The sequence below is a fragment of the Dromiciops gliroides genome, chromosome 5 (assembly GCF_019393635.1).
Source record: "Dromiciops gliroides isolate mDroGli1 chromosome 5, mDroGli1.pri, whole genome shotgun sequence".
NCBI lineage: Eukaryota > Metazoa > Chordata > Mammalia > Microbiotheria > Microbiotheriidae > Dromiciops > Dromiciops gliroides.
Window position 1 is genome coordinate 25699785 of NC_057865.1, and position 14097 is coordinate 25713881.

General features: G+C 38.6%; 1 protein-coding gene and 1 non-coding gene across 2 annotated transcripts in view; one reads left to right on the top strand and one right to left on the bottom strand.

Moving 5' to 3' along the window:
• Positions 1-2090: 2090 nt before the first annotated feature.
• The window catches only part of ZCWPW2 (zinc finger CW-type and PWWP domain containing 2), a 100731-nt gene continuing 88724 nt past the window's right edge, over positions 2091-14097 (bottom strand). Inside the window, exons 8-9 of the mRNA XM_043967481.1 lie at positions 9132-9253; positions 2091-2346 (exon numbers count right to left, since the gene is read on the bottom strand). Coding sequence (XP_043823416.1) covers positions 2185-2346; positions 9132-9253 — 284 coding nt within the window. The 3' untranslated portion in view covers positions 2091-2184. The remainder of the gene's footprint in view (positions 2347-9131; positions 9254-14097) is intronic.
• Positions 13821-13924, top strand: LOC122730232. Its single transcript, XR_006353429.1, has one exon. It is a non-coding gene; the product is annotated as a U6 spliceosomal RNA (small nuclear RNA).

Consider the following 14097-nt stretch of genomic DNA (forward strand, 5'->3'; position numbering starts at 1 on the left):
ACACACACATACACACACACATATATATGTATATATACACACACAATACATATATATGTATATGTATATACATACATTTACACATACATACATACATATAGTGGAACTTTTTGGTATAGCAAAGGACTGGAAACAATGAGAGTGTTCATATATTGGGGAATGGCTGAACAAATAATGTCATACAAATGTAATATATGATTGAGTTTTAAACAAATGATGAAAAGGACAGATACAGAGTAATTTAAGAAGACTTACTTGAACTGCTACATTAACTGATGAGTCAAGTGAGCCAAACTATGATAAAATGACTACAGCTACAGAAGAAGATATACAAATGAAGAAACAGTCAATGTATGCATTTGTTTTGCTGAAATACACAAATATACAAATATATTTGTTACAAATGAGGACTTTTATTTTGGAAGAAAGTGGGGGTAGTGATAATAAAAAAGCCCAGAAATGAAACATTTTTAAAATACAGAGAAGAAAGAAAAATTCAGAAGGGAACTCAGATAAGCAAAGCAGTATTTGTAAAACTGTGTTAAAGTATATACTTTAAAAAAACAAGCTGTACATAACAGGGATCCATGATTTTTGATTTACCCTCTATTTTATGCTCTTTGCATAGAGAAAGATAGTGTTATTTAGTTCATAATAAAAAAATAAAAACAAATATAAAAGTATGTTAAGCCTCCTTAAAACCCTTTTAAGTCCATGACTATTTATTTTTATATACTTTCTTCTTACCCAAGGATGTTGAATCATACTAAAATGTACATGGCAAATCAACAATGATGCAGCAGTGGTTTAGCAGATAGAGTACAAGGCTTGGAGTTAGGAAGAGCTGGGTTCAAATTCTTAGTTGAGAGCTGTCAAACCAGAGTAAGTCATCCAACCTCAATGCATCTCAAACAACTGTCTGGGACTTCTCTACTAAGTTATACCAACAACACAGGTTTTCCACACAGTTTTATTATCAGTTGTTATTGTTGTTGTGGTTGTTGTTGAGGCAGCTAGGTGGCACAGTGGAGAGAACACTGGCCCTGAACTTGAGAGTATCTGAGTTCAAATCTCACCTCAGACACTTACTAGTTGTATGACCCTGGGCAGGTCACTTAACCCCAATTGCCTTAAATATCTGGGGCCATCTCCAGTCATCCTGATGTATGTCTTCTTGCCACTGGACCCAGATGGCTCTGGAGGAGAGAGTAAGGTTGGTGACCTTGCACGGTCTTCATCCACTTAAATCCAATTCGCCGCACGTTATGATACCACCTCCCAATGTTATGGTCCTTTTGGAGAATGGAGGACAAACAACAAATATTATAAGAATGAAAATAACAGGGTGATGCCATGACTTGCAGTAAATTGGATTTAAGCGAGTCAGGGCTGTACAAGGTCACCAATCTCACTCTCTCCTCCAAAGCTATCTGGGTCCAGTGGTTAGATATATGTCAGGATGACTGGAGATGGCCCCGGATGTTATGGAAACTGGAGTAAATGACTTGCCCAAGGTCACACAGCTAGTTAGTACGAAATGTTTGAGGCCAGATTTGAACTCACATCCTCCCAACTCTAGGGCCATGCTTTATCCACTGTGCAACCTACTTGCCCCATCTACATTAATTGGTAGCAAGCTGGTGTAGTGGATATGGAGCTCATAGTAATAAAGACATCAGGTTGAATTCTACTTCTGATACCTATGAACTCTGTGGCCTTGGGCAAATCACTTAGCTATCTGATCCTCAGCTTTATCATCAGCAAAATGGAGAGAATAATACCTTCAGTACTTGCCTCACAGGTTTTTTGAGGGACCCAAGTGCACTAATGTCTAGAAAGTACTTAACAAATTTTAAGGTACTCTATGGATGTCCATTATTCCCATTTGTAATTTTAATATTTGCTACTTAAGCAGTTTTATGTTAAATATTTTAGATATATGAAGACAGATCAAAACAAAGAGGTAAATGTTAAATTTTTATTTACTTTTGTCATAAGCACTCACATAAACATAATTTGATTGTCATAACCTAGTAATAAATTTTTAAATAAATAAACATATAATTTCTATATTGCTTTTGCCTCTTGGAACTTATATTTTAAATACTCTTGTCATCTGAAAATGGATAGCCACAAGAATAGATCATTTTAGTCATTTACATGCTAAAATTCAGACATTCACATCTAAAATTCAGACATCAGAGCATCTATTTCTTTAAACTTGTCACTTATACTCTCAATACATTCTCCAGTTCTGAAGGGTATCCCATCAATGATAAGACAATCTTCTTCACACTGGTTTTCACATAGGATTTCCTCTGGAGTTTCTGTGCTGCACAGAGATACCTGAAGAGAACAGTACACACAGTTTATAAGCCCCACAGAAAGCTTCCCTCAACTTAAACTATGCACTGGAAACTATCTGGGCTGGGGGTGAGGGGGCGGGGTGGGGAGAACAATGAAACACTGTGGACTGTGAGAAAGAACCCTGGGTGTGACCTGGGAAGACACAGTTTTGACTGAGGAAACTATGTAAACTTTCAGTTTTAGTGTCAGTGTCCGTAAATGGGGATAAAACCAAACCTGGGGGACGGGGCAGGAGGGGGGAAGAGAAGTAACAGCAATGACTCAGATCTATATAATGTACTTCACAGTTTATAAAGCACAATGAAGAGCTATGCCAATGTGAACTGTTGCTAGTGCTGGTGTTTTGAGAATGAAGAAGTGTGCAAGCCTCAAACCAAGCTAAGAATGGGCTGGGAGGAAACCCTTGGCCACCAGGGGTCACACTTGGGGTCATATCACAGACCCCTCAACCTTCCACCCTGCCACACACACCCAGAGATACAGGCTGAGCTCAGATGTTGACAACTGCCTTTGTCCCAACACTAATATTTTAATAGTATATGTTAGAAATGTGAGATTGTTTTTATCATGGGAATTTTTCACCTTGATTTTGTCTTTGTAAATGTCGTGAATGACCTTGAAGATCTTTATCAGATAGATTAGTCTGAATAATTTTAAAGCCATCACTAGTAAAGAAAAAAACCTCTTGTCCTCATACTATGCATACATTTTTAGTGACTGGGATTAAAGATTAATGTTGCTCTTGACGTTCCTGGAGAAGAATTAAGGAAAATATTTGTGAGATGTTTGCATCAAGGCTGAGACATTGTCCTGGGTCCTATTTTCCATTTTCTCTGTCCCTCTCTCCTCTCAGCCCTCTCCCTCCTGTCTGTCACTGTTTTTGTTTCTCTGTTTCTGTCTCTATCATCAGCTTCAATTCTTCTTTCTGTAGGCCATTATTGACATAGCTATCAAAGGGATTTTCCTAGGGAACATGTCTTATGATATTACTCTGCTGCTCAATAAACCCAAGTGGCTCCCTATTATCTTTAGCATCAAGTGCAAACTTCACTGGCATTAAAGCCCTTCACAAACTGGTCCCTAACTACCTTTTCTAGCTTCATTCTATATAACTCCCCTTCACACACTCTTCAGGCTATCCTTGTTGCTGCTCCCCACATAGAAAACTCCATCTCCCACCCTTAGACTTTGCAATGGCTGTGTCCCATGCATAGGAAGCACTCCCTCCTCACTTACACTTCTGAAGAGATGCTTAAGGCTTAGCCTGCCATCTTTGGGAATGCTAATGTCTTACCTTCACATTACTTTGGACTTACTTTATATATCCTTATGCATGTATCAAAAGAATGTCATCTTGTTAAGGGAAAAGATTGTTTCCTTTTTGTCTTTCTAGCCCTAGAACCTAACACAATGCTAGAACATAGTAAGCACTTACTGTTTGTGATTAGTTATCTTTCTGACTCCTTCAGAGGCTGACTCAGAAAAAGAATAAAACTTTGTTATTTAGATCAGCACTTTGGTGTATCAAAAATTCATGTTTGACTAATATTAAAATCCTCTTGTGGATGTGTGATCTAACTGTTTTTATAGTTCTTTCCAACAAAACAGATTCAAACCCATTCACATATGCCATCCTGTGGGCAACTAGGTGGCACAATGGATAGAGCACCAGCCCTGGATTCAGGAGGACCTGAGTTCAAATCCAACCTCAGACACTTGACACTTATTACCTCACACACAAAAATTCCATCACATATGCCATCCTGTATAATTCTTGCACGTATCCTCCCAAGTCATTGACATCAAGGTCCACGCAGTGTTGGAGATCTTTTTCACTTCCCCCTAACCATGTGAGTAATCTGATCTTCACCATGTCACCCGTCATCCTTTCCATGTGACCAGCACATCATCTTTAGGATGGGCAGTTATGTGGCACAGTGGATAGTAACTTGCAGTGAATTGGATTGAAGTGAGGGAGGACTGTGCAAGGTCGCCAACCTCACTCTCTTCTCCAGAGCTATCTGGGTCCAGTGGCAAGATATATATCCAATTCACTGCAAGTCATGACATCACTCTGATGTCATGGTCTTCTTTGAGAATGAAGGACAAGAATTCTTTGATAATATTCTTTACTTGTGCTCTTCTGAGTTCTTCATTGGTTATGTGTTACAGCCCACTTGCTTGTATCATCATTTCTTTATTGCCTTATGTGTGATAAGCATTTGTAATTTTCCAGAAAGAGTGTTGTTACATTAAAAACATAATATTGGCAGAATGTCAGAATTTAAAAGATGGTCCCTTGCTTTCAGGAGAAACTTGGGATCAGTAAAGAGCTTTGCAATTTCCCAAAGGGAGTCTAGCCACCCTCTTACTCACCATGTTCAATTCTGGATACATCTTGCTGTCAATTTATACCACTTATCCCAGACATCCACACTGAGGGACAAACTCTATACTATATACACCAAATGCATATTGAAATCTGGGCAATTAATATTCTTTATCCACTTGGCCTTTCTCATATAAGTGATTGCAAAGCTCTTCCAGGAAGTTAGGGCTTGATGAAATCCACAAACAGAAACACTTGGAGATCATGTCTGTGAATGAATTTTCTACTTGGACACTGGGCTGGATCTCCTCCAGATATTTACTATCAGAGGATCATTAATAAGGTCATTTTTGATGTTATATATTTCAAGGAATCTTGAGTGATTTTGATGTATGAAGTTCCTTTTGCAAAAGAGCCTAAAAGATAAGGTTTTGTTCCTCCAAAGCAAATACTTTTTCAAGATCGATGAGCAATAAACACAAAGAGATCTTTTCTCTACATCTTTCAGTTAACTGTGAAACAGTAAAGATGTGGTCCATTATTTAATACTGTTTGTGAAAGCTGACTTATTTCCTTCAAAAACACTTATTGAGAACACCCTTGATTTATATATACATATCTCATAAAGATCAGCAATAAAACATATCACATTTCAGATTTTTTATACATTTGTTCATGTATTATCTCATTTAATACATGCAACAACTCTGTAAGGTAAGGCAGATATTGCTATCCCCACAAGTACAGATTAAGAAATGAAAATTTGGAAAAGTCGAGTGATGTCCAAGATCACACAGTTACTAAGTAGTAAAGCTTAACTGGAACCTCTGTCTCCTGAGCTCCAGTCCACTGCTCTTTCCACGTCACCAAGTTGCCTCTTTTATCTTAAATAATTGCAGCATCTACTTTCAAATAGCTGTGTATAGAATGTCTACTTGGTGGACTATCCAGGTTAGGTCTTTGGTTATTAATTCTAGATCATTTCACTATTACTGTCTTGCTGCTTAAGAAATTCAATTAGCCCAAGAACAACAAAACTGGGAACTCCAATATTCATTTTGGAGATCGAATAAGAGTTTTGATTACTTCTTGGGTTTGTGTGTGTGTGTGTGTGTGTGTGTGTGTGTGTGTGTGTGTGTGTGCAAGTGCATGCATGTGTTTCAGTGGGGAGTGCTGAAATTACACATGCCATTGTTTCCCTCCAATAAGGAAAATCTGTGAGAGTAATCTGTGGTCTTAAATATTCAAACCTCAAAGAAGCAATGAATAGTGGAAGCATTACCATAATAGCACCAATATTTATCTACCAGGGTTCCCCCTCTTTTTCTCCCAGCCCAACATGGCATAGGCCAGTTTTCTCTAAAAGGTAACAAAGATATTCCTAGAACCTGATTTGTGCCATGCTTCCCTTGACAGAGATTCCTGATGGTATCTTGCCATGTTGACATAGCTTCCTGATCACCCAAGGCTCACTTATGTAGTCTGGGGTTCTCAGACTTGGTGGGTATCCCAAGACTGTGTGAATCACTACATCCTGCCCTGCAGACCAGATGTGCTCCCATATGAAAGCTAGGAAAACCCTGTTTACTAGAAACAAGTAATAATGTATTCTTGTTGAATATCCTTCCTATGTTACAGCTAAGTCAACTTCCTTTTTGAACCACTCAATGACCTATTAGTTCCTCATTTCATCCCACATCAAACCTGAATTAACAGGGTGCTTGCCTGAGTCAGACCTGTTTTAACAATGACTAAACTACAGAACCCAAAATATCCCAAATAGGACATTTTCAGAGGCTAAGCATGTTCAGAACTTGAAGATGATAATTTGGGTCTTTTCTGGACTGTTTATTTTAAAAACTCAATTCTCCCTTTGCCTAACCTAGTCTCTGATAATGTCAAACCTGCCCTTAAAAGCTGCATTGATTTCTTAAAGCCACTAAATATGCTCTGCTTTATTTATAAGCAGCCTTCTCACTCTGCAAAATGCCTCCAGCCTTGCTGCCCTCTCCACTGAAGGGTGAGTTCCTCCTAGAGCTCCCACTTTGAGAAGTGCCCAGGGCTCCTCCCAGCTCCACTTCTAAATTCATTTGACAGATGAGGAAATGGAGCCCCAAAGAGGCTGGTGAAGATCACACCAAGAGTCAGCATCAGAGGATTTGAATCCAGGTCCTCTGATTCCAAATCTACTGTTCTTCTCACTACCTCCCAATTCCTAAGCGGATGGTTCATTTACAGATGAGTTTGTTTCTATGAATAGACTACTTTTTTTAATTCTGAGAATCTCTGAGTTGGAAGAGACCCTCATGGCCATGTTGCCCATTCTTAGGGCATTTGGGCTTCGCTTGAACACCTTTAGCAAGGGGGAAATCTACAACCTCCAAGGCAGCCCACATAACTGTTAGTTAGCTCCGTTAGGAAATGTTCCTCATGTGAGAGGTTCTTAATCTCTTTTGTGTCACGAACCCTTTAGGCAGTCTGGTGAAGCCTATGGGCTCCTTTGAATAGTTAAGGGTTTGGTTTTTTTTTTTCTCTTAATCCATAATTGAAAAAATGCTTGATTCCAGTTAGAGGTTAGTGAAAATAAAGATGTCATTATTTTCCTATCCAAGATTATGACCCCTCTGATAAATATCCATAGACCCTTGGGTGGGAGGAGGACTGAAGTCCATGTATTATAGGTCCAGAAGCTCCTTGTTTGACCCATTAAGCCCAATTAGAACATGTTTCATTTGTCTTCCACATGACAGAACTTCAAATACTTGAAGATCATACATTCCCCTTCTTCAGGTTCAACATCATAATTTCTTTCAACCAATCTTCATATGGCAGAACCTGCCCTCTGGATACTCAACATCTGAGCTCATTCTTAAATGGAGTACCCAGAACTGAAGAGAAAACTGCAGATGTGGTCTGATCTCAATGGAGGACAGGGGAGGTATCACATTCCTAGACCCGGATTCTCTGCCTTTCTTAATGCAGTCTATGATTACATTAATTTTTTGACGATCATATGCCATGACTAACTCAATGATAGTGAACTTGTTGTCCATGAAAATACCTAGATTATTTTCTTTTTTTTTTTGGTGGGGCAATGAGGGTTAAGTGACTTGCCCAAGGTCACACAGCTAGTAAGTGTCAAGTGTCTGAGGACAGATTTGAACTCAAGTCCTCCTGAATCTAGAGCCAGCACTTTATCCACTGTGCCACCTAGCTGCACTTTTTTTTTAATCACCTTTATATTTCTCCCTCTACAGGTTCATATTTTGGATTCAGTGTCCTAATATAGCCATTAAAGAGCTCTTTGGACCTTTGCTTTGTCATCCCATGTGTTAGCCATCCTTTCTACACTGGCATCATCTACAAATGTGATAAGAATGCCATCTATTCCTCTATCCAAATGATCGATTCTTTTTTTTGGCAGGTGGGCATGATCTGTGATTACATTCTTATAGGGAACTCAATGAAGAAACTTCCTCTTGGGTCACTCACTAAAGGTCTCCTTCCTTATAAGCTGACAAAAAATGACTACTCTTTGGATCCAGCAATTCAACCAGTTCTAAATACCATACAGTACCATCTAGGCCAACTCATTCCATCTTGTCCACCAGAATAGTGTAAGAGATGTTGGCCAATGCTTTAATAAAGCCCAGGGTCCCCCTTTTCGAGTTACCCAAGTAGCTCTGTAGGCATATGGCTGATAAAAGGGAGAATGAGGGAAAGAATAAAAAGAGAAAGATAAAAACTACCAGCTTATATCTGCATAGACTTTCCTTACAAACATTCAGATATGTTCCTAATTGTCCAACAGAACAGAACTTTGATGCTGCCATTAACTCCTTTTTAGTAACCAAATATCTTTCAATCCCTGGGCTCCCCATTCTAGCTGCTTCTCACACTCACTAGCCCTGAAACAGAGGGCAAGTCTTTTAACCTCTCTGAGCCTCAGTTTCCTCCTCTCTCTCTAGCCCCAGGGTAGAGATAAGAAAATACAACTCCCTCCCTTGGATGTAGAGGTGGATAACAAGCCATATGGAATACCTAGACTCTGCAGATATAGTGGGGTTTTCCTGATTTTTTTTCTCCCTTTCTCATTCATTGAAAATATGTCTCCAGTCACTATAGGTAGAGGAAAGGAACCCAGATGTTAAAAAATAAAAATCATTTAAAAAGAAAATATGTCAATACAAACTTTTAAAAGAAAATAAAATGAAATGGTTGACCTAGATGAGTTCCAAGGCCTCTTTTACCTCTGAATCCTATCATTTGATTATTCAACTAAAGGTCACAGGAACCTTTGAATCTAGCTAACTTTTTATTATGGAAAAAATTATTTTCAACCTAGAATCTCTCAGCAAGAACCATTATGCTCATGTGAAGAATGCTTGAAGCAGCTATTCCACAAGGAGCAACAATACAAAGGGTCACAAATTACCTTTCCTTCTGCATGTATTTCATATCCATGTGCATTTGACTCCCCAGATTTCTTCACAGGTTCTTCTGCTTCCTGTAGCATTTGTTCCAGATCTTTTAGTATCTCCTCTGTCTCAGAAACAACTAAGAAAACACCAGTAGTAGAGGTAAAGTGTTAGCTCTGAGTCAATTTCAATTTATTTCATTTTTCAAATCAACCAAAGTAAACACAAAACATTAAAAAGAAACTCTTCTTGTTGCTTTTAGACATGTGGTGTCTAGTGGGTATAAAACAAATATTCCTTATCAATGAGCTGTCTATGATTCCTCATCAAAGTTTGTGATAGTCTCACCAGCACCATAAATGATAATAAAGTACCTTTGTAACAACTACAGCCAGCAAGAAGGGGGAAAATACTCATTATAAGAGACACATGGGAAAAAAGAAAGTGGAAAAGCTTGGGGACTTAGTGATATCTAGCGAATTCTATATGTGTGGGGGAGAATCCTGGCTCTTGTACTTGTTTTCTACATAATCCTAAACAAAGCACCTAATTCCTCATGTCTCAGAGTTCTTATCAATAACCTGTGAATGAAAGGATGAAATCTGGATAAAAGCTTCTAAACTGTAAGTAAATAGTAAGAAATCTGAGAATCAAAATCTATAAATCACTCATATGACCTGACTTAGAGAATTTTTCACATATCACTATTACTACTGAATCCCTGAATTAAATAACAAATAACAAATCGTTATCATGATGATATATACCATTAGAACACAGAGTGCCCATAACAGCAACAAATGGAGTATACAAGAAGCTTTTCTAAAAGACACTGGTGTGGGATGGAATTAGGGTCAAATTGCTTATGTCATCCCAAAAGAATTACAAGACTCAGTGACTCAGTTTCCCAAGTTTTATTGCAATACTGTGAGTGATCACAGGGAGAGAACCAGAAAAGTGGAAAGGTATCTCTCAAATAGTGAAAAAAAAAGACAGTTATATTTATAGTATGGATAAATGGATTATCAGCCTCATTATAATAATCTCCACCTTAGGGAGGTACAGGGGAGGGTTTATCCTAATTTGGAATTCCTGGGGTCTTAAACCAACCCCTGAGGCAGGTACATTTTTCAGTGGAGGTATGTTTTGGGGGTTTACACATCATCAGGTGAATCTGGGGACAAATTTGGCCTTTTCTGTGCATGTCTCTTTCTGGTTCTCATGACTAGTTTCAAAATATCTTCATTTTTCTTTTATTTCTAGTCTAAGTTTCTACAGCCTGTCAATTTTTTCATTGTTATAGTCTCAGGTCTTCATGGTCTCCCTTCCTCTGTTCCCATTATGGGTACTGATTTATGTGGGTAAGAGAACTTAGCATCCTGACTTGTAAGTTATCCATTAACTGGGGTTTGAATCCCTCTTAAAGCTCATATCTGAATTAGAGCTTGGGTCTTCGGTTTTTCTGTTAACCCCTTTTCACCTCCTACATCAATACCATGGTGCTAAAGGTCACAAAAACCTGACATATCACTTCGTAATATTTTCTGTACATTGGAAGTATAGCAAAGTTGGGGTTTTGGTAGAACAGCTGAAAATATAGACAAGATAGAAATTCAGGTGAGCAAGGCATGACCATTCAGAACAAAAAATATATATACAAGTGAGATATTCCTAACAAAATGTCTTCACTAATACTTAGAGAAAATTGTCAGTTTATTTCTTTTTTTCCAACTACTTATATACACTGAACAGCATATATATTTGTGTGTGTGTATACACACAAGTGACAACAATAATAATAGCATGTCTATAGCATGTTGTGAGAAAATAATTAATAATGGATTTCTTGGGGGGACCCAGAGATCAGTTTCTCAGTCCTTTCTCCACCCTCACCCCCCACTCCAAAAAGTCCAGTTCTTAAGGAACTTCAGCAAACCTTGTCTGGGACAAACTCAAGGGAACAAAAGAAATGGAGATGACTAATTCAGTAAAAGATTGATGGGATCAAACCACCCCCTAGATAATGGACTTTGCCTTTGCTCTTCAGCGAGGGTCTCTTACATTCTTCTCTCTGATGTCATCTATAGAGTTCATTTTAACATAGACCACCCTCAAGTCATGTCAAGCAATGGAAGTGAATGATGCTTACCAATTAGCTTTTATCAATGTAAAATGACCTGCCTCTATCAAAAGAGGATAAAAACTCTGGGAAGAGGCCACCAGTTCTCTCTCTTGGTGGGTGCTCTTGGCTTTCTTGCTTGTGGGTCTTCTGAACTCTCTTAGATCTCCTTGAGACTACATGTTGGAGTCAGCATGGGGCTTTTGTGGCTTTTCTCCTGCCGGGCTAACTGCCATGGTAAAGCTCTCTCCTTGCTTTCTCTATCATGGAGCCTGTGAGACCTGTGGTCATTTCTTTACTGGTATTGTAATGTTAATAGATTAATACATGCTTACCCAAAACTGATATATAACAATAGTAATTAATTTAAAAAACACAACATGAAGGCTTGCAAAGCACCAGTATTTATTTGAGTATAAAGTATCTAGCTTAATACTGTGCCCTTTTTACAGATAAGTAAACTGAGGCATAGTCATTTATAAACTTGTGTACATCTATTAAGCTTCAGTGATACTAATTGAACCTGTCTTTGTGACTCTTAAATCCAGTACTTAAAAACAGCTGGAGGGCACCACAGTGAACAGAGTGGCAGGTCTAGAATCAAGAAGACCTGAGTCCAAATGCAGCTTCAGACATTTAATAGCTGTATGGCCCATGGCAAATCACTTAATCTCTACCTGGCTCAATTTCCTCAACTATGCAATGAGAATAATTATAGCAACTTCATCAGAGGATTGTTGTAAGGAACAAAGAAGACAACAATTATAAAGTGCTTAGCACAGTGTCACATAATAAGCACTAAAGAAATGTCAGTTATTATCATCATCATTATCATTATCACTATTTCTACAATGCCATGCTCTCTCTCACTGATACAGAGACAGTATCCCAAAAGTATTAGTTCAGTTTTAAACTCTCATAGTTATCCATGTACAGATGCATATTATTTAGCAACATATGGGTATGTAGATTCACAGTCTCTGACCTTAAGTAATAGATTCTGCTTTGGACAACAGGATATGCACATAGATAAATATAATAAAAGGTAGAGCATGAAGGGGGGAAAGGATATCTATAGACCAAGGAAAGGGTGAATACCTTTACATGGGGGAAAAGGAAATGCTTAACAGAGGACGTAGTGCCTGAGGTATGACATAAAGAAAGAAGAGGCTTGGAGGTGATAGGCAAAGATGGTGAAATGGGCAAAAGTAGTACCACCAAGCAAAGATGAAGAAAGAACACCAAGAAGTTATGAGTGGGAAATGCAGAGAGAAAAAACAGTGGGTCATTTTTCCAGAGAATCTCAGCATAAGAAGACATCCAGAGGCCCACCAGCACTGGAGAGGGCTTTGCAAGGAAGGTCTTCCTAGATCTTTCCAACACTGGGATTGACCTGACGCCTGCCATTCTGTATCAGGACAAAGGAGGCTCAGGGATCTTGCTCAGACTGAGCCTGAGGCTGTAAATGATGCAGGAAAGAGGAATAGTAACAGGCCAGCAGCTGTGTCACTCTGACCCAAAAGCTGGGTCATGGATTCAGCACTAACTGATATTGAGACCTAAGACTGTGTACTATGACTATGCACTGATAAGGACTGAGCTTGAGTCTGTGTATGGGTGAAGGGCAAAAAGAGAAGCAAGCAGCAGCTGTGTGGCTCTGCCTCTGGAGTCAGATGGCTGGATGGTTTGAACACCACCACGGACCAGGATATTGGCTTACAAGGACTGTGGGCTCAACCCTCCTTCCCACAGGACCAGGCAGGGTTAGGAGCTGAGCAAACCCAGCCAAAACTTCACAAAAGGCTGAACCTGCAGTTCTTTTCTTCTGAATATCCAGAGACTTCTTGCTAGTAGACAGGACATAAGGCAAGCAGCAGTATACTGGAATTCCAACTGGAGTGAGTCTACAATTATTTAACTGATGCTCAAACTGGAGTTAGGATCTTGTAAAGTTCAGATCAGGTAGAAAGCAATCTGATTTCACCCAAGATCAGACCAGGGGTCACTGAAAGTTTGAAAGTCCCTGACCTGAGCTACTTTGAGCTCTTTGAAGAACATAGAACCTCAAGAAAGAAACAGCAGAATTCTAGAGAATATAGAGCAGCAGCATGCATGGCCCCAACATTCACCCCAGAAGTGTCTAAACCTGGCCTTAACACAGTTCCATTTCAGGAAGTAAAGGAAGAGGAATGAATAAACAGCAACAACAAAAAAGACAGCTGTGATGACAAGCTGTTATGAAACCAAGGATACCCATGATAAAAACCTAAAAAATAAAAAATCACTCTACAATATCTAAAAACAAAATCTCAAAGAAAATGACAACTTATACAGAAAGTTAACTAGAATTCCTGGAAGAAATAATGTTGAGCGTAAAAAACTCATGATTTAAATGATATGATATTTCCGGGGGGGGGGGGGTTAGAATTGGAAAGGAAATGAGACTACTAGGAGAAATATTTGGAAGGAGAATTTATAGCTTAGTACAAAGAGGTACAAAACCCTACCCAAGTAAAAGACTCTGAAAAATAGAACAAAACAAAAGGTAGTTAATGACTCCCTTAAATAGCAAGAAATCTTAAAAGTGGTAACTTCAGCAGGACATTTACTGAAATAGAAAGATTACAAAGAAGCATGGCATGACCCCTACAAAAGGATGACACACAAATTCATGGAACACCCTGTATTTTTTTCCTATTGAGGAATGGCTAAAGAAATTATGGTACATGAATGTAAGAGATTATTGTGATGCCATAAAAATGAAGAATAGGATAAATACTGAAAAGCATGGGAAGCCTTACATGACTTGATACAAAATAAATTGAGCAAAGCCAAGAAAATGAGATATACAATGACCATAACAA